The sequence below is a fragment of the Bos indicus genome, chromosome 6 (assembly GCF_029378745.1).
Source record: "Bos indicus isolate NIAB-ARS_2022 breed Sahiwal x Tharparkar chromosome 6, NIAB-ARS_B.indTharparkar_mat_pri_1.0, whole genome shotgun sequence".
Lineage (NCBI taxonomy): Eukaryota > Metazoa > Chordata > Mammalia > Artiodactyla > Bovidae > Bos > Bos indicus.
In genome coordinates this window covers 98739152-98766714 of record NC_091765.1, presented here as the reverse complement: position 1 = coordinate 98766714, position 27563 = coordinate 98739152, and the positions used below count along the sequence as shown (strand labels likewise).

Here is a 27563-nt window from a genome sequence, read left to right as displayed (position 1 = left end):
GACCTTCACAAATTTCCTTTCTAAGCCCTAACACACTCGTCAACCTGTGTACCAAGCAATCGCTGCCACCTGCCTATTCCAGGCCCCTGTGGGTCCATGCCCCTTCTAATCCCTCCTGGGGAGGGGCGGTGATCAGGCCCCCTCTTCCACCCTGCCAGGTGGGTTCCTCCTCACCTGAGCGCTCAGTTCTCCTGCTGCTGTCCACTACCTGCTAACATGAAAGGTCCGGGCATTGAGAAGCAGAATCCTTCCAGAAGGGCGAGGCGCCTTCCCCCCTCTAGAAGATTCGAGCTGCAAGGCCGAGGAGTAGTCCCAAATGGGACTTGTCTCCTCAAAGTGAGGAGTTTCCCAGCCCATGCAGCAAATGTTGTAGCCACGCGTTCTGGGAAACAAACTCACTCAGAAGGACAATGCAGATAGTGGAGTGCAGTTTATTACACCGGCGGGCCCCAGGCGGAGTCTCCTCTTAACCAAGGACCCTGACCAGTTTTTCTGAAAACCTTATATACCCTAAGTGTACATGCCAAACCCACCTCCCCAAATTCCCTGAAACTAGTCTGAACAAAGAAAAAGAAAGATAAAATCAAAGTTAACCCGTCATTCATATGCCTTAAGCCTAGGAAGTTAACAGGGGGCAATTAGGCCTGTGGTCATACCCCAATAAGCATAATAGAATTTATGATTCTATTTGGCTACACAGATAATTAGAGTATTCTTTTAGGCAATGTAGAGTCTAGATACGAGCCCCGGGGCTCTTCTATCCAAGGGGCCTGGTTTTCCAGTTGGTATGTCGCTTCCATAGATACTGGGCACATGGCTCAAAGTCCACAGTCCGGCCCAAGATGAAGTCCTGCTTTCAAGATGGAGCCTGTTCTGTCTGTTTCCTGCTTCAGTAGGATGGTTAAAGAAAGAAGGAGGAGGTGGAAAAGGTCATCAGGAGAAAAAGCTTACTTATTATCCTATAATAAAACTTTTATTTTTTTAATGTTTATTTATTTGGCTGCATAAGCACACAGGATTTTTAGTTGCTGCGTGTGGGGGTCCAGCTCCCAGACCAAGGATGGAACACCAGCCCCTTACATTGTGAGTGAGTCTACCCCTTCCATTGTCTCAGCCACTGGATCATCAGGAAAGTCCCAATAAAACTTTTAAAGGGTAGTTTTAGGTTCACAGCAAAATCGTGCCCTAGGTAAAGAAATTTCCCGTAATACAGTCATTTAAAATTTTTTAATGTTACATCAGTGATACCTGGGGGATTATTATAGTGACGTACAGAGCCTTAACAAAAAGCTCTCTCTCCAAGATAAGGCTGCAAAATGTGGCATTGCTTTATCAGCTGGAACTTTTTTCTCCTTTGAGGAAGACTGAGCCTGGTGTAGGCAGGTTCCCTGACCCCTGCCGGTGAGTGTAGGCTGATCCTGAGATAGGGCACTGCCAGACCCAGGTCATCTAGGCCATTCATCTGGGTCATGTGAGCCTCCAGAAAATGCCACACCTTTCACCCAACTCAAAACAACTGGGTGTCCTGCCATTACCAAACACCTACAGTCTGGCCTTCTGTTGTCATTGCTAATTCTAGTTATTTACTATGCAAATAGGGCTCAGAGGTAAAGAATCTGCCTGCAGTGAAGGAGACCTGGTTGATCCCTAGGTCAGCAAGATCCCTAGGGAAGGGAATAGCTACCCACTCCAGTATTCTTGCCTGGGTAATTCCATGGACAGAGGAGCCCGGAAGGCTACAGTCCATGGGGTCGCACAGAGTCAGACACGACTGAGTGACTAAGCAGCAGCAGCAGCAGCAGCACTGTACAAATAAAAGCACATAGCCTAATGGTCGCACGACTGACACTGAGAGGAGCCTTGATTCCCAACTCTGTCAAAAATGGGTGGCTTGGTTTTTACAGGTTGCTTGGCAACTTCAACTTTAGAGTGGAACTTCTAAAACCTTCTTGTAGGATTGTGATGAGCATTTGATGAGATAATAAATAAGTACTTAGCATAATGTTTGACAGTGCTCAAATTTTAATTGCTTCTTTTGTTTGTTTTTTGTTTAATTGCTTTTTTGTTAATTGCTTCCTAGAAATTGATGAATATTTGCTAACCATTCATCAGTTCTCTGTGGATTTCTTTCGATGGTCATTAACCTCTATCAAGAATGTCCTGGTGGGAAGGAGTTCCCACTTTGAGCCCTTCCCCTTACTCATAGTGAGCTGATACTGGGCAGCCCCCAGTGCTGGTTGAGAGAAAGATTACTCTGGAGAAACACTGGGCTACAGGGCTCCATATGTGAGGACCCCAGGCCTAGAAGGGATGTGAGGAGTGGGGATGGGAGGATGTGATAGGGGAAGAGAGAATGGGAGGTGCCTTACTGCAAACAGAAAGACTAATAACCATTTACTGAAATGTGAGAACTTAAGTCCTTTTCTGCTATTGTGGCCAGCATATACCCTACCCCTCCCCTCCCCAAAGAAGAGCATTTGAGGATCCCTTCCTGGGGAAACAAGTCCAAAAAACCCCTGAAGTATGACTTTTGGGGTTCGGGTCTGATCATCCTGCAATCAAGCTAACCAATTCACAAGCAATACCCTCCCTCCCCGCCCCCCCACACGCCCTCGCCCCAGTCCCAGTCCCAAACACAACTTCCATCCTGTGATTTAGTGAATGGGATACCCTCTCCTCTTCTTAAATGCATCTCTTAATTTCTCATAGCACTCTTTCTTTCCCCACTGGTTTCCACCTTTTTGTTAAAGGCTGGAGGATAATGAAAACCAAAACAGTATAGAGTGCAATTAATAAAACTGTTTGCTTACAAAACACAGAGTATTATTGTTCCCAAGGGCTCCAGGGCTGGCTCCCGTATGAGCTCCTACTCATCTTCCATGTCTACTTCCAGAGGCATCTGCAGGAATATCCATGCAATTCTCATCTGAGACCTTAAAGACCCCAGCTCAGGAGACATAAGCTCCTTCCCCTTCTCACCTAGGACAGAGCTTCTGAGTCTGAGCTTCTGGCAGGTCCATCTCCCCAGGAGGGTTGGCACAGTGCCCAAAGTGAACTTGTCATCTCAAAAAACAAAATATTTAGCTTCCATCTCAGAAAACAACCCAGGGCTTATCTGTCACAGGAGCAGAGAGTCACGTGGGCATTTTTGTATTTCATTTCCTCAAAAGTTAACTGCTTGGATGAAGAGCTGAGCAGATAAAAGCTGAAATACTAAGAAGGAAAGTATTATAAAAATAGCTGACACTCATTGCGCCGTCATCACAGGCCAGTCCCCGTTCTAAGCATCTCCTGGGTATTAGTTCATTTAGTCCTTGCTACAAAACTCTAAGGTCAGGACTATTATTATCCTCATTTTTAAAATGAAGAGGTTGAATCTTAGGGAGATTCAACAGCTTGCCCATGGTCAGCCAGCTATGAGATGAAGGAGCAGAATTTGAAACCAGATTCTAATTGCACAGACACGAGGACACAAAAAGAAAGTAAAGCACTTTATATTTTTTTAAAGGCAGCAGAGGAGGGATGGGAGAAAAAGATCGTCTGGAAACAAACTGAGATAACTGATGGAAGGAATTGAGAATAGGAAACTCAAGGCCCATACCTCGATGGTACTTCAAAAAAGACCTCAGCAAATTCAGTCAGATGATTCTGGTTCCAGTTTCCCATAATGGCAAACAGATGTGTTTTGGGGTTTGTTTGTTTGTTTGTTTCCCACATTTGCAATTAGAGAACATGGAGTACATAGAACTTCAATGACAGTGAAAGAACAATCTAGAATCAGAAAGGAGCATCTTTTCAGTGTGTCCTCTTCCCGGAGGAAACTCATCAACAACCCAGGCAAAAACTTCCTAAGCCCGAAGATCTGGTTCTCAAAGACGGGAGGACAGAGACCAGCATAACTCAATGGAAATAGAATGTGGGCCTCATGTGCAAGCCTCGTAATATAATTTAAAGTTCTCTAGTTCAGTTGAGTTCAGTTCAGTTGCTCAGTCGTGTCTGACTCTTTGCAACCCCATGAATTGCAGCACACCAGGCCTCCCTGTTTATTACCAACTCCCGGAGTTCACCCAAACTTATGTCCATCAAGTCGGTGATGCCATCCAGCCATTTCATCCTCTGTTGTCCCCTTCTCCTCCTGCCCTCAATCCCTCCCAGCATCAGGGTCTTCTCCAATGAATCAAATCTTCACATGAGGTGGCCAAAGTATTGGAATTTCTTCTAGTAGCCATACTTAAAAAAGGTAAAAAGAAACAGGAAGAACTTATTTTAATATTGTATTTTGCTTAATACAAAAGTATCCAAATTATTATCATTCAACATACAATCAATACAAAATATTAATGAGATATTTTACACTGATTTTTGAACCAAGTCTTCAAAGAAATCTGGTGTGTATTTTATATTCACAGCATGTCTCAGTTCAGACTAGCCACATTTCAAGGGTTACCGCATGTGGTTACCATCTTGGCAATGCAGCCACATTTCAATCAAGGCACATATTAAGCACAGTTCACTAATTCAAGATAAAAATTAGAGTGCTGAGCCAGTGGTAGAAATCAGGAATGCTACAGAGAAAAAAACAGTGGTGCAACACAGTGACTATGCAGTAAAAATGCAGCTGTGTTTGCTTTTCAAAAGGATTTGAACTTTGGTTCCAGTGGTTAAGACTCCAAGCTCCCAATGCAGGGGGCCCAGGTTCCATCACTGATCAGGGAACTAGATCCCACATGCTTCATGGCATGACCAAAGAAATAAAACTGGTTTGCTTATTTTATTTCAGCAAAATACATCTCCTTTTGCCAATTCGACAAATACTTATTATTTGTAACTTTCAATAATCAGGTTCCTTTGTCTTCATTGACAAAGTTGCTTTTCATCTTGGGAAAAGCACTTATCAGCAATGCCAAATGCATGTTTGGACAACTGATGTTTGCTTCCCTCATGGCTCAGACAGTAAAGAATCCTCTGCAATGCAGGGGACTTGGGTTCCATCCCTGGATTGGGAAGATCTCCTGGAGAAGGGAATGGCAACCCACTCTATTATTCTTGCCTGGAGAATTCCATGGACAGAGGAGCCTGGCAGGTTCGAGTCCACTGAGTCGCCAAGAGTCGGACACGACTGAGCGACTAACACTTCTGTGTGCCTGCTGCTGAAAGAAAGAACCACAGCCAGCAAAACAACTGAGGGCAATCACAAGCCATAGGCTCATATGTTTTGACCCCTGAGACTCCCCTCTGGTTGAACAGTGCTCACTAAGCTCCCTTCCCTCCCAAACTATTCACTGTGCAGCCTGGAGCCCGTGCATGGTAACCCTGCTCCATCCTCCTTGGAGAAAATTCCTGCTTCTTCTTTCAGTTCAGTCGCTCAGTTGCATCCAACTCCTTGTGACCCCGTGAATTGCAGCACGCCAGGCCTCCTTGTCCATCACCATCTCCCGGAGTTCACTCAAACTCATGTCCATCGAGTCGGTGATGCCATCCAGCCATCTCATCCTCTGTCGTCCCCTTCTCCTCCTGCCCCCAACCCCTCCCAGCATCAGAGTGTTTTCCAATGAGTCAACTCTTTGCATGAGGTGCCAAAGTACTGGAGTTTCAGCTTTAGTATCATTCCTTCCAAAGTACACCCAGGGCTGATCGCCTTTACAATGGACTGGTTGGATCTCCTTGCAGTCCAAGGGACTCTCAAGAGTCTTCTCCAACACCACAGTTCAAAAGCATCAATTCTTCGGCGCTCAGCTTTCTTCACAGTCCAACTCTCACATCCATACATGACCACAGGAAAAACCATAGCCTTGACTAGATGGACCTTTGTTGGCAAAGTAATGTCTCTGCTTTTCAATGTTCTATCTAGGTTGGTCATATGAGCTCTTCTCTGAAGACCCAAGTGGAGACATAGATGCCACTTCTCCTCTGAAGTAGCCCTCCGGAGTAGAAGCTGTGCCTTGTCCAACACTGCAGCCCCTTCCCATTACTGGCTTATTAATACACATGACTATTCATGATTAGATAATATTTTCCATCTCCAGACTTTATGGCCACCTTATAGATTCCCAAGAGGGAAAATATAGCTAGACTAAGCTAGGTTTGGATTTTAGCAAGAAGAAAAATGAGACAGGAGTTTGGGGGTGTTATCATAAGAATGACTCATGGAATAAACCAAGAGGCCTAAATCAGATACGGAAGGAATAGAAAAAGAAAGAGGCTGTTCAGTAGAGGTACTTAAAAAAATAGTTGTACTAGGATCCACAGACTCAAAAAAACCTAAGAGAGTGAGGAGTTTAGTCCAAGAATAGAAGTTTTAAGAGTTCAGATGTCAAAGGTTCTTAGTGATGGATCGAAAAGAGTCGGACATGACTGAGTGACGAACACACACATTTTAACCATGGGGCTTCCCTGGTGGCTCAGAAGTAAAGAATCCGCTTGCCAATGCAGGAGACGCGGGTTTGATCCCTGGGTTGGGAAGATCCCCTGGAGAAGGAAATGGCAACCCACTCCAGTATTCTTTCCTGGGAAATCCCATGGACAGAAGAGCCTTTGGGGCTACAGTCCATAGAGTCGAAAAAGAGTCAGACACAACTTAGGGACTAAACAACACTTTTAACCATGTTTAACTGCACAGTTCAGTGGCAGTAAGTATATTCACATGGTTGCGCCACTCTCCCCGTCATCCATCTCCTGAATTTTCCACGTTCCTACACTGAAACTCTGTCCCCATTAAACACTAACTCCCCATCTACCTGACCCCCTCAGCCCCTGGAATCTACCAATGTACTTTCTATGATTTTGACTATTCTAGGTACTTTGTCTAAGCGGATTCAAACAGTATTTGTCTGCACCTAATGTATCAGTTCAGTTCAGTTCAGTTCAGTCGTTCGGTCGTGTCCGACTCTTTGCAACCCCAAGAATTGCAGCACGCCTGGCGTCCCCATCCATCACCAACTCCCGGAGTTCACTCAGACTCTCGTCCATCGAGTCAGCGATGCCATTCAGCCATCTCATCCTCTGTCGTCCCCTTCTCCTCTTGCCCCCAATCCCTCCCAGCATCAGAGTCTTTTCCAATGAGTCAACTCTTCACATGAGGTGGCCAAAGTACTGGAGTTTCAGCTTTAGCATCATTCCTTCCAAAGAAATCCCAGGGCTGATCTCCTTCAGAATGGACTGGTTGGATCTCCTTGCAGTCCAAGGGACTCTCAAGAGTCTTCTCCAACACCACAGTTAAAACCATCAATTCTTTGGCGCTCAGCTTTCTTCACAGTCCAACTCTCACATCCATACATGACCACTGGAAAAACCATAGCCTTGACTGGATGAACCTTGGTTGGCAAAGCAATGTCTCTGCTTTTGAATATGCTATCTAGGTTGGTCATAACTTTCCTTCCAAGGAGTAAGCGTCTTTTAATTTCATGGCTGCAGTTATCATCTGCAGTTTTGGAGCCCAAAAAAATAAAGTCTGACACTGTTTCCACTGTTTCCCCATCTATTTCCCATGAAGTGATGGGACCAGATGCCATGATCTTTGTTTTCTGAATGTTGAGCTTTAAGCCAACTTTTTCACTCTCCTCTTTCACTTTCATCAAGAGGCTTTTGAGTTCCTCTTCACTTTCTGCCATAAGGGTGGTGTCATCTGCATATCTGAGGTTATTGATATAGTGGAATGCATTTTTTAAGTTTCATTTAATATAAGATCCATGGAATTTATACAGTCCATGGAATTCTCCAGGGCAGAATACTGGAATGGGTAGCCATTCGCTTCTCCAGGGGATCTTCCCAACCCAGGGATCAAACCCAGGTCTCCCACATTGCAAGTGGATTCTACCACCTAAGCTACCAGGGAAGCCCAATATATGATCACTGACCTTCATTTACTGAGAAATCCAATAAATACCTTTCAATCCTTGTCTTACTTGTCTCTACTATGGGTTGAATGTCTGGATGGCCCCCCTACAGTTCCTATGTTGAAGTCCTCATCCCTGGTACTCAGTCTGTGACCTTATTTGGAAATAATGTCATTGCAGACACAATTGGGCTTCCCAGGTGGTGTGGTGGTAAAGAACCCACCTGCCAACACAGGAGACCTGGGTTGGATCCCTGGGTCTGGACAATCCCCTGGAGTAGGAAATGGCTACCCATTCCAGTATTCTTGCCTGGAGAATTCCATGGACAGAGGAGTCTGGTAAGGTCTCAAAGAGTCAGTCACAACCGAAGCAATTAAGCATGCACACACGCAGACACAATTAGTTAAGAACTGGTCATACTGGAATGGAGTAGGGCCCCATTCAGTATGACTGATGACCTTATAAAAAGGCAGGATTTGGAAACAGACACACACACACAGAGAACACCACGTGTACTTGGAGCTGTACTGCTCTGAGAAGCTTTCAGAAGCTGAAAGAAAGGCCTGCAGTAGATCCTCCCCCAGCACCTGCAGGGGGAGCATGGCCTTGCCAACATCTTGATTTCAGACTTCTTGCCTCCAGAGCTCTAAGATGACACAGGTCCATTGTTTAAGCCACCCAGTTTGTGGTGTTTTGCGACTACAGCCCTAGCAAACCAATTCAGTCTCCTAGAAGCATTTGGCCAGAGTGACAACTGAAACACTTTCTCATCCCTTCAGATTGGTGTCACGGCCATGTCTGGCGGTTTCCCCCACCACTCTAAGGTTCTTCACCACCTCTTCCTCGAGCTTGTCTCAGTGGTGCTGTTCCCTAGGCTTCTGACCTAGGCCCTCACCTTCTTTTTTATTATATTTATTTATTTATTTGGCTGTGCCGGGTCTTAGTTGCAGCATGCAGTATCTTTAGCTGTGGCATGCACACTCTTCAGGGTTGAACCTGGGTGCCCTGCATTGGGAGCACAGAGTCTTAGCCACTGGACACCAGGGAAATCCCGAGACCTTCTTTTTTCACTTTACATAATCTCCTGAGTGGTTTCATCTCATCACTTGAATTACTGTTCAGGCAGTGGTGTGTCAAGCAATGTTTCACAACTGGCTGTCTGAGGGGAGAGGAGACTGATTTATGGGGTTTTTTTTTTTCCGATTTCTGTAGTCTAAACACCCCCTCCATGGCTGATTTCAAACTGCCAACAGTTAAACACTGGTTCTCAAAACATAAAAGTTGGCTCTCACAAGCTGGTACCAGCCAGTGTAGGGTGGCTCCCACGCACCTCCGCTTTTGTGTCAGAGATAAGCAACTTATTTTTACACATACAGTAAAATAAAAATACCTGCAGACGTTTCTTTCCACTAACGAACTGTTCCAGAAACGCAATACCTGCCAGAGCTTTCGCGTGTTCTTTGGTTATTTCCATGTCATTGTGGTGGTGGTGGTGATTATTTTCCTCCTTTCTTTTTTCCATGTGTGATAGAAATACCGTACCTTTGTTCAGTTTTGTTTTTAGGACAAGCTTGCAGGTGTTTTAAATCTGGCTTTTGTCAGAGAGCATCAATATTGTTTCTCAAAACAAGAAAAGATTCCATTGCAAAGGAGACAGACAAAAAGGTCCTTGATACAATACTCTGAAACATGTGATTTCGTTTACTTGGCAGAAGTCATAGCACTGGGTTTTAATTTTGTTCAGGAAACGGTCTATGTCTGACCCCTCATGCCCTGTTGTCAGGCTAGACTCAACTGTTCATGCACTTGGACATGCTTGCTGAGTCGCTTCAGTTGTGTCCGACTCATTGCAACCCTATGGGCTGTAGCCCACCAGGCTCCTCAGTCTATGGGATTCCCCAGGCAAGAATACGAACCTTTATTAAGCACCAGCTGTGTGCCAGGTACTTGTCTAGGTTTCATCTGGGTGCTGAGGAGATTCTGATGATCCAGACAGAGTCCCTCCTTTCACAGAGCTTAGCTTGAGATGGGGGTGGGATAGATAGTAAACCAAGGAAATGCAATAGAAAGCTAATTTCAGAGACTGCTGGATGCTCAGAAGAAAACAAAGGCAGGGTAATGTGGTTGAGAGTGACTTGAGGGGGTACAGCCACCACTTCTGGGAGCCAGGCTGTGGTGCTCCGACTTCAGAGGCAGGCGGTACACAGACGCCTGCCTTGAGACCCGACAGCTCCTGCTGGTACTCGTGTTCCCTTCATTTCCCAGAGAGCGCCATTTCAATTGCTTACAGACATCAGCCCCACAAATCTAAAAGAACTTCCTCTGTCACCACACACAACCAAAATGGAAATCAAGGACCAGTATCAGTGCCTGGCCAAAAAGCAGTGGGACGGGGCCAGCCTGAAGTGACTTTGCAGAAGTTCCTTGTATCAGGTTTAGGGCTGCAACTCTACCCGTGGGCTAGGGGTTCACTAATTCACACCAATGGTTCACATTAGTGGAACCACACTAGCCAAAGCACCAAAGATAAGCACGGGAGAACTGATGCTTTTGGTGCTGGAAAAGACTCTTGAGAGTCCCTTGGACTGCAAGGAGATCCAACCAGTCAATCCTAAAGGAAATTAGTCCTGAATATTCATTGGAAGGACTGATGCTGAAGCTGAAGCTCCAAAACCTTGGCTACCTGATGCAAAGAGGTGACTGATTGGAAAAGACCCTGATGCTGGGAAAGATTGAAGGCAGGAGGAGAAGGGGACGACAGAGGATGAATGGTTGGATGGAATCACTGACTTCATGGACCTGAGTTAGAATAAACTCCAAGAGATAGTGAAGGACAAAGAAGCCTGGTATGCTGCAATCCATGACGTTGCAGAGTTGGACATGACTGAGTGAACAACCACAAAAGGGTAACCACACTAGTGGTTCACACTAAGCATTTACTGACTTTTAGACAGAGGACTCACCTCCACTTTATGTGTCTTCTGAGCTCCAGACACACATGGCCAGGGGCCTGATGGAAATGGTTATTGATGCACCACTGGTATCTTGCGACACTGAGCCCCATGCCTGCCTTCATCCTTGTCTCCAGTCTAATGCCTATTTATTTTTCATCTCATCAAATGATATTACCATCTTCCAAGATGCTTCCCAGGAGTAATCTTGGATTCTTCTCCAACATTCCATTAAATACTCAAGCTAGTATTTCTGGGTTTCCCAGGTAGCTCAGTGGTAAAGAATCTGCCTGCCAATGCATGAGGTGCAGTTTCAATTCCTGGGTGGGGAAGATCCCCTAGAGGAGGAAATGGCAACCCACTCCAGTATTGTTGCTGGGAAAATTCCATGGACAGAGGAGCTTAGTGGACTATAGTCTGTGGGGTCACAGGGTCAGACATGACTGAGCATGCATGCACACTAGTATTTCTATCTCCACTTGTGTCTTGAATTTATTCACCTTGCTTCATCCCTACTTTTGTTACCTGACCTCAGTCCATCACTTTTTTTCAATATTAACATGACCACAGTCTTGGTCCTTCTATTCAGTGATTTACACTGCAGCCTGGGATTCTTTTCTAAAACAAAAGTCTGATGCAGTCATTTCGTTGCTTTAAATCCTCCCATGGCCGCCATCTTATAAACCAGAACTCCTTCCAGGACATGGCAGCTCACCAGCCATCCATGATATGGTCCTGCCTGCCTCGCCAGTCTATCCTCTCCCACACCTCCCTGCCCCCAGTCTCTAGGCTCAAGCCACACCTTGAGCATCTTAAAAGAACTTGAAGTATTTTTGAGGGTCCCTGAACCTACGGTGGGTCCTGGCACAAGGAGATGAAGCACAGAGTGAAATTTGTTCAGGGATGTTATCAATGAGGAATTGATTGAAATCCCCAGCAGCACCAGAGAACTCAGGGAATGGTGGCATCTGCCAGGAAATCCTCAGAACCTCTTGAAAACAAATGGGAATGTTAGCTCGGACCAAGTAAGGATTCAGAAGAAAGTCGTTTCCACTTTGCTACGAAACCAAATGAAGCTAAACTGTAGGAAGGGGGAACAGGATGTCAAGAAATATTGGCAATTAGTTCTCTGGCATGATTTTCCAATTTGAAACAAACCCACATATAAACTAATTAACTGGGCCATTTTGTGAACACACAACATCAGGCCCATGTGTTTTAAGAGCTTTCCAGAGAGCATGGTGGCCAGGATCCCATATGTGAGGCTTCAGAAATACATGGAAGCTTGTTCCTGTTACCTGCGTCTTCTGTTTTCTTAGTATTGTTCACTAAGTATTCATGACATCTTCATCTTTCTGAGAGAATGGATTATAAATCATTTGAATTAGGTTCTATAACATTCTGTACTATTCTGAGCACCTAACAGGAGGATTTTTGGCTTGATGACGTATGCCTTTAGAATTGCTTGAATAGGAAGTGTCCTTGGTGGATAGGAATTAGAATCTTACACCATTCTAAGTCATTTGACTTATATTGAAAAGGATAGTTTTCCTTGGGGTGGAGGTGGAGGTTGGTGAGGGAGAGGAAAAGGACATAAGTCATTTATGAACTTCTCTGGGAACAGAAATTTTTGAGGACAATATATTTTTCAAAGAAACACAGAGTCATCTTTCCTGTAGTTTCCACTCTCTCATGTCTTTTCCTCCATCAGTCACAGAAGATTAAGAACTCTCTCAAAGTACTAAACACTATCCTGCTAGTCAGGTTGAAATATAAGCTCTTGGCTGAGTCAGCACTCCCAGTTGCTTTCAGATGCCTAGAAGAGCAGCCTTGCAATTAGGAAGATTCCAGTTGAGACAATGTCCCCGAGAAGTGATATGACTTGTCTCTCCAGTGCCCTTGCAGCTAGATGTTAGAAAATGGGTCCACCAAGAGAGAAGGGAGTCAATGTGTAGAAGTCATTGTCTTGGGGAAAAAAATAATTTTAATTTCTTGCTTGTCTTCATAACAGTTCTTCAAAGCTTCGTACCTTGGCCAGAGGTTTGGCTCCTGCATACCTAAGATTTGGTGGCAACAAGGGAGATTTTCTCATTTTTGACCCCAAGAAGGAACCAGCCTTTGAAGAGAGAAGTTACTGGCTATCTCAAGGCAACCAGGGTGAAGTTTTTTAGAGATTACCCATTTATTTGAATTCACTTGAGTCGGTCACAAGCATTCTCAGAGAAGAGCGGTTTGTCACATCATCAATTGATAAGAGATGAAGGGCTCCCAGTGGAACTGTGGGGATGCCTACACAAAAGGAGGAAGCAGTGGGCAGGTTTCCTCCTCTTGATGTTCTCAGGAATGTGAGACATGGGGGGCACAGGGAAGGTGCTGGACATGGCTTTAAGAGAGTTAGTGTTACTCACTCAGTCTTGTTGGACTCTTTGTGACTCTATTGACTGCAGCCCTCCAGGGGATCAGGGATCAAACCCAGGTCTGCAGCATTGCAGGAGAATTCTTTACCATCTGAGCCACCAGGGAAGCCCTTAGGAGAGTTAATTGTGCTGTAAACAGAACAAAGATTGCAGCTAAAGGGCAGAGCTGCCTAGAGGAACCTGTGGGGAGAAATGCACCAAAACAGAGAATATTCCCTGCTGAAGAGACAGCACTGATCGAAGCTCATTTATTCCAGAAAATGTGGATGAAAGGTGTAATAAGGGGATGTGGAGATATGCTCTGTGTCTAAGAATGGATTTTAAGGCTTGATTTGTTGGGCAGTGGTTCTCAGACTTTATTGACTATACACAGTCACCCAGGGGGAGTTTGAATATTTGAATTCCTGGGCGCCAACCTTAGATTACAACTTGAGCAAGCTCCTCCTTGTGATTCTAAATATTAGGAGTCTGTGGGCTTTATCTGAGAACTATGCTAAGGCACCACAAGGATTTGCCCTGTGTCTTTCATAAGTGCTATACAGACATCAAATGGAAGTTAAATTAGTATGTTAACAATTATTGAAACTACCATGTACATCTGAATTACAACAATGTATTATGTATATATTAATGAACAATATTTTGCTATTTTATATCTTACATTGTTTTGTGGTTAGGAAGTGTTTAGAACTGTTAATCAGTAACTGGGCCAAAGTCGATAGAATAGTACTTAGAAAAACTGAACAAAAGCCAGGAGGGTTTTCCTGGAATAACACATTGGAGTATGTTTAGACCTGGCCCTTTCTCCCCAGTCAGTCATATGCCTTTTGAAGTTCTCATAAGTTTACATAGGAGACTGTCCTTCGTTCATCAGTTTTCTTCATCCTGGGAGACAGGATCACTGGGATTATCCCAGTGCTTCTGAAACATCCTTTATGAGGGGCTTCCCTGGTACCTCAGACTGTAAAGAATCTGCCTGCAGTGCAGGAGACCCAGGCTTGATCCCTGGGTCAAGAAGATCCCCTGGAGAAGGGAATAGCTACCCACTCCAGTAGTTTTCATTCTGTCTGCCCTCTGATGGATGAGGATAAGAGTCTTATGGAAACTTCTTGATGGGAAGGACTGACTGTGGGGAAAACTGAGTCTTGATCTGATGGGCAGGGCCATGCTCAGTAAATCTTGAATCCAATTTTCTGCCAATGGCTGGGGCTGTGTTCCTTCCCTGTAGTTCAGCCTGAGGCCAAACTATGGTAGGGATAAAGATTAAAGGGAGGAGGAGAAGGGGACAACAGAGGGTGAAATGGTTGGATGGAATCACTGACTCAATGGACATGACTTTGAGCAAGCTCCGGGAGATGATGAAGGATAGGGAAGCCTGGCATGCTGCAGTCCATGGAGTCTCTAAGAGTTGGACATGACTTAGCGACTAAACAACCCACTCCAGTATTCTTGCCTGGAGAATTCCTTGGACCAAGGAGCCTGGTGGGCTACAGTCCATGGGGTCACAGTGTCAGACCTGACTGAGCGACCAACGCTTTCTGAAACATCCTTTTTATGAACACAGGATGGATGAGGCACCCACTGTCAGGAAGTCAGACTGAAGCTTCTGAGAAAGGAAGTCACGGGGGGCCAGCCAGTCCTGGCAGCCCAAGCCTGGCAGCCCTGCTGCCTCGTGATAAAGAAGTATGACAAGTACTGTCCTGCCAGACAGGATGGGGTGGATTTGTCCAAGTACACACACTGTGGTCTCGGGAGCTTTGATGATACCAGATATGAAGTAATATAAGTCAGCATTCCCTGTCCTACCATTTTGGCAAGAGGAGATTGCCACAAAGCAGATATAGTCCATGCAAAGCAAATTGCTATGTAGTTTGAAAGTGAATTTTAAGAGAACTGAACAATGTTTTGTCTTCCAGGGGGGTTCTCTAGTAATTTCAAGTTTCGGAGAAGCCTCCTGAATTGCTAAATAACTTGAAGTTATGTGCAGTGTATCTGTGTCCAGTATACGTGTGGTGTTTCTTAGGAAACATGCCCTTTGGCTGTTTGTTTGTTTGTTTTGGTGGTGATTGGTCAAGCAGCAAATTTGACATGTATAACAGAATACATCTTTCTCTGATCTTAGACCCCAAAACCAGAAACTCAGCTATCCTGCTTTAGTTCACATATATAGCTAGGTAAATAAGCATATGGGATTTCAACCTTATCATTGTACAAGTAGATTCTCTGAATTATTCATTTCATTTGCAGATATTTGCAAATCCGGATCCATCCCTTCTGATGTGGAGGAGAAGCTGCGGTTGGAATGGCCCTTCCAGGAGCAAGTGCTGCTCAGAGAACAGTATCAGAAAAAGTTCACAAACAGTACCTACTCAAGTAAGAAATGAAAGGCACCCTGCTGGTGTCCCAGCCCCCGAAATGTTTGGATGGCTTGAACTTGGACTAAAATTTAAGAGGCCCTATAGCAGTCATGGAAAGCTGCATAATCCTCAAATGTTAGCAAGAGTTAGTGGACATTCTTGAACCCCAAGTTTCTGTTTTCTTTACCTGACTTTGCCTACTAGCCAGGGAGTCATTCAGTCTATTTTATCCACAGTATCGATAGTGTGTATATATCAATCCCAATCTCTCAGTTCATCCCACCGCACCCCCAGCTTTCCCCTCTTGCTCTCCATACATTTGTTCTCTACATCTGTACCTCAATTTCTGCTTTGCAAATGAGATCATCTGTACCATTTTTCTAGGCTTCCCAGGTGGTGCTAGTGGTAAAAAAAAAAACATGTCTGCCATGCAGGAGACATAAGAGACTCAGGTTCGATCCTTGGGTCTGGAAGATCCCCTGGAGGAGAGCATGGCAACCCACTCCAGTGCTCTTGCCTGGAGAATCCCATAGACAGAGGATCCTGGTGGGCTGTAGACCATAGCGTCACAAAGAGTTGGTCACAACTAAAGCAATATACCATGCATGCACATACACATATTGTTTTTTGAAATAGATAACTAATGAGAACCTACTGTATAGCTCAGGGAACTCTACTCAGTGCTCTGTAGTGACCTAAATGGGAAGGAAATTCAAGAAAGAGGGAGTATATGGATACATACAGCTGATTCACTTTGCTGTACATCAGAAATTAACACAACATTGTAAAACAATAACAATTTTTAAAAAGAATCATTCATTCACAAGCTAATAATAACCTTAACTGCTCTGAAGAATTAGGAAGTCAAGGAAGACATGAATACATTTCTTGAGAAAAAGTAAAATACAAAAGTGGGAAGAGTGAAATGTGAAATCATTCACACCTCTTTGTCCATTCTGTTTCCCCTCTCAAAAACAGCCCCTGTGATGAACTGTGTATCCCTGGCAGGGCAGCTTTCTCATTTTCTTTCCTGCATGGCTTTGAAAACATAAGACTAGCTCAGCTAGCCAGGAATTTATTTCCATTCGTGGAAACAGTTTTCCAGTGTTTAAACAGGATGATGTTGTCACGTGTGTCTGTGGGTGTGCTCTGTGCTCAGTCGTGTCTGACTCTTTGCATCCTCATGGACTGTAGCCTGCCAGGCTCCTCCATCTGTGGAATTCTCCAGGTAAGCATACTGGAGCAGGTTGTCATTCCTAAACCAGGGCATCTTCCCAACCCAGGAATCAAACACATGTCTCTGGCATCTCCTATACTGGCAGGCAGATTCTTTACCACTCTGCCACCTGATGTTGTTACGCAGGTCTCTAAAACAAACAAGCAATCCTTATCGAACGTGAAATATACTTTTATCTGAAAGTTGATGCTTTATACCCAGCTAAGGGATGATGTTGCCCGAGATCTCAGTTAAGAAAATGTCCTGTGTAGATACTCTACAACTATCTTCTTTTGACTTCTGAAAAATAAATGATCTTGAGAAGATGCTACACATGGGCATCACCAGATGGTTGACACCGAAATCAGATTGATTATATTCTTTGCAGCCAAAGATAGAGAAACTCGATGCAGTCAGCAAAAACAAGACCGGGAGCTGACTGTGGCTCAGATCATGAACACCTTATTGCCAAATTCAGACTTAAATTGAAGAAAGTGGAGAAAACCACTAGACCATTCAGGAATGACCTAAATCAAATCCCTTATGACTATATAGTGGAAGTGAGAAATAGATTTAAGGGACTAGATCTGATATACAGAGAACCTGATGAACTATGGATGAGGTTCATGACATTGTACAGGAGACAGGAATCAAGACCATCCCCAAGAAAAAGAAATGCAAAAAAGTAAAATGGCTCTCTGAGGAGGCCTTACAAATAGCTGGGAAAAGAAGAGAAGTGAAAAGCAAAGGAGAAAAGGAAAGATATAAGCATCTGAATGCAGAATTCCAAAGAATAGCAAGGAGAGATAAGAAAGCCTTCCTCAGTGATCAATGCAAAGAAACAGAGGAAAACAACAGAATGGGAAAGACTAGAGATCTCTTCAAGAAAATCAGAGATACCAAGGGAACATTTCATGCAAAGATGGGCTCAATAAAGGACAGAAATGGTAGGGACCTAACAGAAGCAGAAGATATTAGGAAGAGGTGGCAAGAATACACAGAAGAACTGTACAAAAAAGATCTTCACAACCAAGGTAATCACAATGGTGTGATCACTGACCTAGAGCCAGACATCCTGGAATGTGAAGTCAAGTGGGCCTTAGAAAGCATCACTACAAACAAAGTGAGTGGAGGTGATGGAACTCCAGTTGAGCTATTCCAAATCCTGAAAGATGATGTTGTGAAAGTGCTGCACTCAATATGCCAGCAAATTTGAAAGACTCAGTAGTGGCCACAGGACTGGAAAAGGTCAGTTTTCATTCCAATCCCAAAGAAAGGCAATGCCAAAGAATGCTCAAACTACCACACAATTGCACTCATCTCACACGCTAGTAAAGTAATGCTCAAAATTCTCCAAGCCAGGCTTCAGCAATATGTGAACGGTGAACTTCCAGATGTTCAAGCCGGTTTTAGAAAAGGCAGAGGAACCAGAGATCAAATTGCCAACATCCACTGGATCATCAAAAAACAAGAGAGTTCCAGAAAAACATCTATTTCTCTTTATTGACTATGCCGAAGCCTTTGACTGTATGGATCACAATAAACTGTGGAAAATTCTGAAAGAGATGGGAATACCAGACCACCTGACCTGCCTCTTGAGAAATCTGCATGCAGGTCAGGAAGAAACAGTTAGAACTGGACATGGAACTGGTTCCAAATAGGAAAACTGGTTCTAAATAGGAAGACTGGTTCCAAATAGGAAAAGGAGTACATCAAGACTGTATATTGTCACCCTGCTTATTTAACTTATATGCAGAGTACATCATGAGAAATGCTGGGCTGGAGGAAGCACAAGCTGGAATCAAGATTGCTGGGAGAAATATCAGTAACCTCAGATATGCAGATGACACCACCCTTATGGCAGAAAGTGAAGAATAACTAATCAGCCTCTGGATGAAAGTGAAAGAGGAGAGTGACAAAGTTGGCTTAAAGCTCAACATTCAGAAAACTAAGATCATGGCATCCGGTCCCATCACTTCATGGCAAATAGATGGGGAAACAGTGGAAACAGTGGCTGACTCTATTTTTCTGGGCTCCAAAATCACTGCAGATGGTGACTGCAGCCATGAAATTAAAAGATGCTCACTCCTTGGAAGGAAAGTTATGACCAACCTAGACAGCATATTCAAAAGCAGACCTTGCCAACAAAGGTCCGTCTAGTCAAGGCTATGGTTTCGCCAGTGGTCATGTATGGATGTGAAAGTTGGACTGTAAAGAAAGCTGAGCGCCGAAGAATTGATGCTTTTGAACTGTGGTGTTGGAGAAGACTCTTGAGAGTCCCTTGGACTGCAAGGAGATCCAACCAGTCCATTCTAAAGGAGATCAGTCCTGGGTGTTCATTGGAAGGACTGATGATGAAGCTGAAACTCCAATACTTTGGCTACCTGATGCGAAGAGCTGACTCATTGGAAAAGACCCTGATGCTGGGAAAGTTTGAGGGCAGGAGGAGAAGGGGATGACAGAGGGTCAGATGGTTGGATGGCGTCACTGACTCGATGGACATGGGTTTAGGTGGACTCCGGAAATTGGTAATGGACAGGGAGGCCTGGCATGCTGCGGTTCATGGGGTCGCAAAGAGTCAGACGCGACTGAGTGACTGAACTGAACTGAACTGAAGTTAAATTGGGCTAGTCAACATTTCTAAGAGTATATTTTTGACATTAAATTATTTCTTTGTAAGATTTTACTATAAACTATCTGAATTCCAGTGTATCCAATGAATTTTTAAAAATATTTTTAATGTATAAGGTACAGAAGCAAAATAACATGTAAGAAATCAGAAAATAGGTTATATGCTAATAGAAAATGTAGTCCTCTAAATTATTTTTTGCATTTTGAAGCAGAGGACTGTGGGGGAAATACTCTAATCCTTTACTGATATGATCTATGGGACTTCCCTGGCAGTCCAGTAGTTAAGATTCTGTACTTCCAACGGAGGGAGTATTGGTTTGATCCCTGGTTGGGAAAGCAAGATCCCATCTGCCACATGGTGTGGCCAAACATTAAAATATATTTTAAAAAATTAAAAAAATAATATGATCCATGGTTGAACAAAATTTGGCATAACAGGGCCTTCTCAGATCCCATTAAAAGAATGACAGAAATCCAAGAAGCCCACAGCAGGAAGGTCTCATTTGTAATAAATCATCTGATATAGGCCTGCTAGGAGAAGAGGCCATGGTATTAGGCATATAGAGCCACACATTTTTTCTTGATCATCTTAAACATATTCCAATTTACCTTAAATTTTTCCTTAAAAATGTTTGCTGCCTCACATGATCTTTTTAGAATCAAGATGGTAGGTTTTCAACATCTTTTCCCTGCCTCTGGAACTTGGACCTTCCTAGTTTCTACACCAGGGGAAAGCCCTTCTTTCACTAACTGTGTTGCTGGGTCAGTATAAGCCCAGCCACCCTGTTGGCAATGCTACAGTGTATGAAAAATACTACAGACAGTTAATTGTGTTTGGAAATATTTTGACTTCTGAGTTGAAAATTTCTATTTTATTCTGCATGTCTTAGAAACATAGAGATAGAAAATTTGCTGCATTTGGTCTGGGCACCAACTCATTGCAGGAATAAGTATCTAAGAAGCTCATAGATGTTGCCACACCTGGTTCTGCATCCATGGCCAAGGCTGGTAATTTCTGAGTAACTGAGAGTGGTATCATATGATGGAAGAGGTAGCAAAAGTCTGTTTTGTTCTTTGCTTAGTTAATGGCCTGTCCCTTTGAAACAGGTATCCTAGAAGCTCTGGGTAAGTTTTCTAATTACAGGACACATTGGATGCTGTGTTTCACTTAAGTAGAAGATGACAACAACATTTGTCATGAGAATATAAATTCACATTGTAAATCTGTCTGGGCAGGAAAAGGAAGCAGTGTTACAGGTGTGATTTTGGGTGTGACTGCAGAAAGGAGGATTCCTTTATTAAAATAATCATATTTAATGAGCTATTTTTTTTCTCTCTTTCTTCTCCACCTTCTTTCCTCATTGTTCCACTCCCAGACTGGATGCTGGACACACCTACATAAATGGAAATGGTACAATAGTCAGTGCCTATGTTTAATGGTTCATTTAGATTATCTTGGTCCTGGGGAGTTTTCCACCCTCTCAGACAGTGAGAGATAAGAGACTGGATAATGACTGGAAATTGGATAATTAACTATGAGTTTTCTTATTCTTATTTTGAGGAAGGAATAGGTTGGGTGAGTTTTATTTTATGTTTTAAATTAATTTTTATTTAAGTGTAGTTGCTTTGCAATGTGTTAGTTTCTGCTGTACAGCAAAGTGACTCAGCTATGCGTATACATATATCCCTTCTTTTTTGGATTTCCTTCCCATCTAAGTCACCATAGAGCACTGTGACAAGTTCCCTGAGCTATACAATATTTTCTCATTAGTTATCTATGTTATACAAAGTATCAATAGTGTCTATATGTCAATTTCAATCTCTTAATTCACCCCATCCCCCACAACCCTCCCACCCCCACCCCCACCCCGCCACTTAGTGGGTTTTTTTATTTAATTATTTTTGGCTACACTGTGTCTTTGTCACTCTACTGGGGCTTTCTCTAGTTGCAGTGCGAGGGCCTCTCATTGCAGAGGCTTCTCTTGTTGGGGAGCACAGTCTCTAGGTACGAGGGCTACAGCTCTTGTGACATAGGGGCTCGGTAGTCTAGGCTCACAGGCTCTAGAGTACAGACTCAATAGTGTACTCGAAAGTGTACTTAAAAGTGTGGGATCTTGCCTGACCAGGGATTGAACCTGTGTCTCCTGCATTGGCAGGCAGATTCTTAACCGATGGACCAGCAGAGAAGTCCTGCAGTTTTATTGGTCAAGAGTGAATTTGAACTCTGTAAGACACAGCCTTTATCCTAGGAGATGTTACTGCTATACAATTTGAAGCTACTTAAAGTGTATTTGGAAAAATGTGGAGATAGAGGAAGAGTAAGGTATGAACTGAATAAATACTTGAAAATGTAAACATTCTAGGTTTCTTGAAAATGCTATAAGCTTTGTTGTGCTTCTAGGCAATAACAGTGCTTTACATCTATAAGTTTTCTGTGGTTTACAAAGGGTTTTCCCATGTGCTATTTCAGCTTGGTTCCGTGAGGCAGATGGATGATGGTACTAGTTCCAGGTCTGTAGATCAGTACCTGAGGCTCATGCAGGATGAAGGGTCATCACTGATGATTCAGTCTGTAAGTGGGAGGTAAGGCCCAAACTCAGATATCTGATTCTTGGTTGAGGACACGTTCTCAACTTGATTTGCTATAGATGTGTAGAATACAGCTGTGACCATGCCAGTCAGAGGGCCTTTATAACAGGCTCTAGTAATATGGCACTGTTACCAAATAGCTCTGTGATATTGGGCAAAGCTCTTTATTTCTTTGGGTGTCAGTTTCCTCATAGAAAAATGAGGATGGGCACCAACTCATTGTAGGAATAAGTATCTAAGAAGCTCATTGATGTTGCCACACTTGAGGAGGACTCCATAAAGGCCATAAAGGCCCACGCTGTCCTCCACTGCAGCCCTAAGAGCCCAGGAAGAAGCTGCAAGACTCAGAGAGCTTTTCAGCCCCCGATGTCTGTAAGTCCTTGATGATAGGCAGTAGTTTTGTGGAAGTGGGTGACAGAGCAAATATCAAAAACACCAAAAATAGCTTGCTAGTGTCATTACCGCTCCTCAGCTATTATGGGCAGTATTAAATCTATGGTTTCACTGCTATGGAAACCCAAGTAGTTCAGGCTGAAGACTCAGAAACAAAACCAAGACAAAACCTCTTTTAAGGAGAAAGGGGGTAAATTTGCCAGATACAGATTTTTTTAAAACTAGGGGAGGGACTTCCCTGGTAGTCCAGTAGTTAAGAGTCCAAGCTCCCAATATAGGGGTATAGGTTCAATCCCTAGTCAGGGAACCCACAGGACATGGCCAGAAAAGATAGAAATTTAAAAAAAGGAAAATGAACTAAAGGAGTGAATTTCTGTTTAATAGATAACTCTAAATATACATTAAGATCACCAGATTTTTGCAGATACTAATTGATGTAAAGATGACACTCAAAAATTGTTGCCAGGCTTCCCTGGTGGATTAATGATAAAGAATCTGCCTGCCAAGGTGAGAGACGTGGAATTCAATCCCTGGTCTGGGAAGATTCCACATGCCACAGGGCAAGTAAATCCATGTACACCAGCTACTGAGTCAGTTCTCTACAGCCCGAGCTCCACACAAGAGAAGGTACCGCAGCGAGAAGCCAGTTCACCACAGCTAGAGAGTAGCCACCACTGTCCCCAGCTAGAGAACAGCCCACGCAGCAACAAAGACCCAGCACAGCCAAAAATAAAAACAAATAAGTAAATAAAATAAATACACGGTTGCCACTCTCAGAGGTTAGAGGCTAGCTAATGGTTAAAAAACAGAGTTCAAAAGTTCCAAAGCTTTAAAAATCCCTTAGTGACTCCGTAATTTTTTTTTCGCATCACATCTAGCCCAAAAGAAATGCCTAAGAGTTTTCAATTAAACTGTTAGGTCCGAACAACCTAATAGTAATAGTTTTCATCATGTCCAACAGATGTTGATGTGTTCCCTTGCAAATTTAAAAGATCCTGCAGTACCCTTGTAAGTTGAGTTGCCTGGTTAAATTTTAATTTCAAATAAACAATCATTTCTTTACTGCAGGTTTTTCTCAAATATTGTATTTCAGTTAGTTCAGTTCAGTTCAGTTGCTCAGTCGTGTCTGACTCTTTGCGACCCCATGAATCGCAGCACGCCAGGCCTCCCTGTCCATCACCAACTACCGGAGTTCACTCAGACTCACATCCATCGAGTCAGTGATGCCATCCAGCCATCTCATCCTCTGTCATCCCCTTCTCCTCCTGCCCCCAATCCCTCCCAGCATCAGACTCTTTTCCAATGAGTCAACTCTTCGCATGAGGTGGCCAAAGTACTGGAGTTTCAGCTTCAGCATCATTCCCTCCAAAGAAATCCCAGAGCTGATCTCCTTCAGAATGGACTGGTTGGATCTCCTTGCAGTCCAAGGGACTCTCAAGAGTCTTCTCCAACACCATAGTTCAAAAGCATCAATTCTTTGGCACTCAGCTTTCTGACATACACTAAAAACTATTCATTATTTATCTGAAGTTCAAATTTAACTGATGTCAGATGTCCTGTATATTTATCTTCTAAACTGTCCCAGTAAATTCACTCCTCAGGGTGCCTTAAGGCCAAAGGAAAAGTGGACAACAGAGGCTGAGGTGGTTAGAGAGTATCACTGACTCAATGGACATGAATCTGTGCAAACTCCAGGAGACAGTGGAGGACAGATGAGCCTGGCACGCTGCACTTCATGGGGTCACAAAGAGTCAGACACAACTTAGCGACTGAACAACGATGAAAGGCTACCTTGGCGCTGAGTTTGGAAACCACGTCCCTAGAGCCCTAAACCAGTTTTTTAAATGTAAAATTCCATTTGTTAATCTTTTGGATTAATACATTATATACATGATTTTTTCAAATAATGTTTTAAAAAGCTAATCAAAATTACCAAGTTATTTTGTGCCTGAGTTTGTGAGTGGAGATTTTTAGGTTATGAGGACTGGGACTTGTGCTGACTAATGAAAAGTCTGGCCTGTGCGTGCTGAGCACTGAGTTTTCCCAGTTCACCTGAGGTCACTTGAGCGAAACCCAAGTGTCAGACCAAAGCCTCTGGTACCTTCCATAGACTTGATTCAGCAGCTAAAACAAACAAAGTCACATTGGCTTTTTTTTTTAGTCCAATTTTTTTGGACTCTTATTCATAATTATAAGCACTCATTAGGACTAGAATTCCTTCCATTTAATACAGAAATAGTAATTCATTACGAGGAGCAAATCTGGAAGCCTTCATCACTTTGACATTTCAGCTGCCGACCTAACCATGAAATGGCAACATTTTTCTTTTAGAACACTCAGTGGATATGCTGTACACTTTTGCCAGTTGCTCAGGACTGAACTTGATCTTTGGTCTAAATGCATTACTACGAACCACAGATATGCACTGGGACAGCTCCAATGCTCAGTTACTCCTGGACTACTGCTCTTCCAAGAATTATAACATTTCTTGGGAACTAGGCAATGGTAAGTGCCTCCCACCTCCAGAAACATTTCAATAATAAGGAGATTCCCCTTTGGCATTATTTGTTCCTATTTATGACCTTTTTAATAATAGTAAATATGACTTTTGTCTTGGAGTATTTGTATAAATGCTCAATGGTGTAAGTTTGGAATTGTGGCAGAAAACTCCTTACATAGCCCAGATGTTATTGCTCATCCCAGTTTACATTTGAGCACTTCCACAGATCCCTTGCCTGAGGGAGCAAGAGATTGTAAGAGATGAGGGTTCAATCCCTGGGTTGGGAATATCCCCTGGAGGAGGAAATGACAACCCACTCCAGTATTCTTGCCTGGAGAATCCCATGCACAGAGCAGCCTGGCAGGCTACAGTCCATGGGGTCACAAAGAGTTGGACACGATTGAAGAAACTTAGCACGCACGCACAGCTCCCTGATTCCTTTGACATCTTTAGGGTCACTTGGCAGGTCGCTTGGCAGGTTGGACTCAAGCAGTTTGCTTCTACCTTTCCATCCCTTCCTCTGTTCTCCTCTTGTTATTTAATCTCGGCAACCCCATCCTGATATTCATCTTAGGTTCAAGCTAGAAGTTCCAGGACAGAGTTCCCTCTGGGTCAAGCTCTTGAGTGTCTCCTTCTTCATTCTTTTTTTACAAGGAACTTATAAATTCTAATTAAAGTGGGTCTTCTCTGGTGGCTAAGATGGTAAAGAATTCTGCCTGCAATGCAGGAGGCCCGGATTCAATATCTGGGTGGGGAAGATCCTCTGGAGAAGGAAATAGCAACTCACTCTAATATACTTGCCTGGAGAATTCCATGGACAGAGGAGCTTGGTGAGTACAATCCATTGGGTTGCAAAGAGTCAGACACAACTGAATGACTGACGCTTTCACTTTCAAAGTGCTAATTAGCCACATTCACTGAAGCATTTGCAGTGCTTTGTCTATACATCAGCTAATGGAACTGAACAGAAAATGGAAAGTGAGATGGTGAATACAGTTTTGACCTTCATTTCATAGATGACCAAAGAGGCACAAAAAACATTAACTAAATATATAGCTGTGTGCGTACATCTGTGCTTAGTTGCTCAATCATATCCAATTCTTTGTGACCCCATGGACTGTAGCCCACCAGGCTCCTCTGTCCATGGGATTCTTCAGGCAAGAATACTGGAGTGGGTTGCCATTTCCACCTCAAGGGGATCTTCTCAACCCGGGGATTGAACCCATGTCTCCTGTCTCCTACATTGTAGGCAGATTCTTTACTTATAATGCTAGGCAATTATGAATTAGAGAAATCTTAGAGGAGTTAGGATTTGAACCCAGGCCATCTGGCTCTAGAATGAGGTCATTGCTCTCTTGAGACTTCTGTTCTGGAGGTAAGGAGCCAGACCTACCAGAAAGCAAGCAAAGAAGTGATACATATCTATAGTGGCATGTGTTATGATAAAGTCTAGCCACAGATTTTAGGGCTCGGTGGCTAAGGATAGCTAATAAGGTGAAGCACTGAAGCAGAATGGAAGGATAGAGGCAACCATATCCAGGCTTCCTGCAGCAACTACGTGAACCATCCTTACCTGTCTCTGTACATCCCTGCCTCCCAACTTTTCTACCCTACCCATCCCCAAGTCCTTCTGCTCTTCAGGGCAAGATAAAACAGTTATGTCATCACGTGTCCCTCTTCCTTGGGCTCCATTTTGCAAACAGAAGGTCTGGTTTTAAGGGTAAAGGAGAAGAGTAAAGTAATTTGGGAAGTAGATTAGACATTTCCCGTGCCTTCCTCCCATCTCTTCAGTTTTGTTACTTCCAGATTCACTTCATATATAATTTTCCCTTATAATTCTCAATAAGACTTTTTTTAAGAAGTTATCTTAATTTTTATCTGCTATTAAGATAACTTTTGACATTATGGAGGCAATATGGAGCTTCAAAAAATTCTAATTAGTGAAGATGACACATGCGTTTGGCATTTCACAGATAAACAATATAAGCTCAATAAGACTTTTAATTACCTTGTAGAAATGGGTTTTTAAATGCCTTCTCCTAGCACAATCTTTTTAAAAGTAAATTAGGCTATTAAATACCGGATACAGACTATTTCCTGAATATCCATTGGCTTAATATACCCATCATTAATTTCCAACTGTTTTATTATCCCCTCATACTTCAGTTATATAACTTAAATTTCTGTTTTCTTGTAATATCTTCTTTATAACTAGGTATTTTACCTTTCTTGACTTTGGATTCTAAGTTTTTGTAATGTGAAAAATACTCTGTTGTTTTTACGTTGGCTTCTAAATAGAAAAAAATTCTAGGTGAGCATTTATTTTGAGAATTGCTCTTTCAGAACCTAACAGTTTCCAGAGGAAGGCTGGTATTTTCATCAATGGACGGCAGTTAGGAGAAGATTTTATTGAGTTTCGTAAACTTCTAGGAAAATCTGCTTTCAAAAATGCAAAACTCTATGGTCCTGATATTGGCCAGCCTAGAAGAAACACTGTTAAGATGCTGAAGAGGTAAGAGCTAGAGGAAGCAGAACCATTTTTCTTAAAAATATTTTTCTTTGGTGAAGGATCCTCAATAAACCACCTGTTATTAAATAATCTTTGGACTTCCTTGGTGGTCCAGTGGTTAAGATTCTGTGCTTCCATTTCAGGGGGGCCCGGGTTAGGTCCCTG

At 43.2% G+C, this 27563-nt stretch overlaps 1 protein-coding gene across 2 annotated transcripts in view; it reads left to right on the top strand.

Annotated features, from left to right (window-relative positions):
• Window positions 1-27563, top strand: part of HPSE (heparanase) — a 49055-nt gene that overhangs the window by 6163 nt on the left and 15329 nt on the right. The window contains exons 2-5 of one of the 2 annotated variants that reach the window (XM_019963030.2): window positions 12798-12943; window positions 15451-15576; window positions 24721-24894; window positions 27233-27401. In XM_019963030.2, the coding sequence (XP_019818589.2) occupies window positions 12798-12943; window positions 15451-15576; window positions 24721-24894; window positions 27233-27401 (615 nt within the window). The remainder of the gene's footprint in view (window positions 1-12797; window positions 12944-15450; window positions 15577-24720; window positions 24895-27232; window positions 27402-27563) is intronic. The other variant, XM_070791705.1, reaches the window with a different exon arrangement.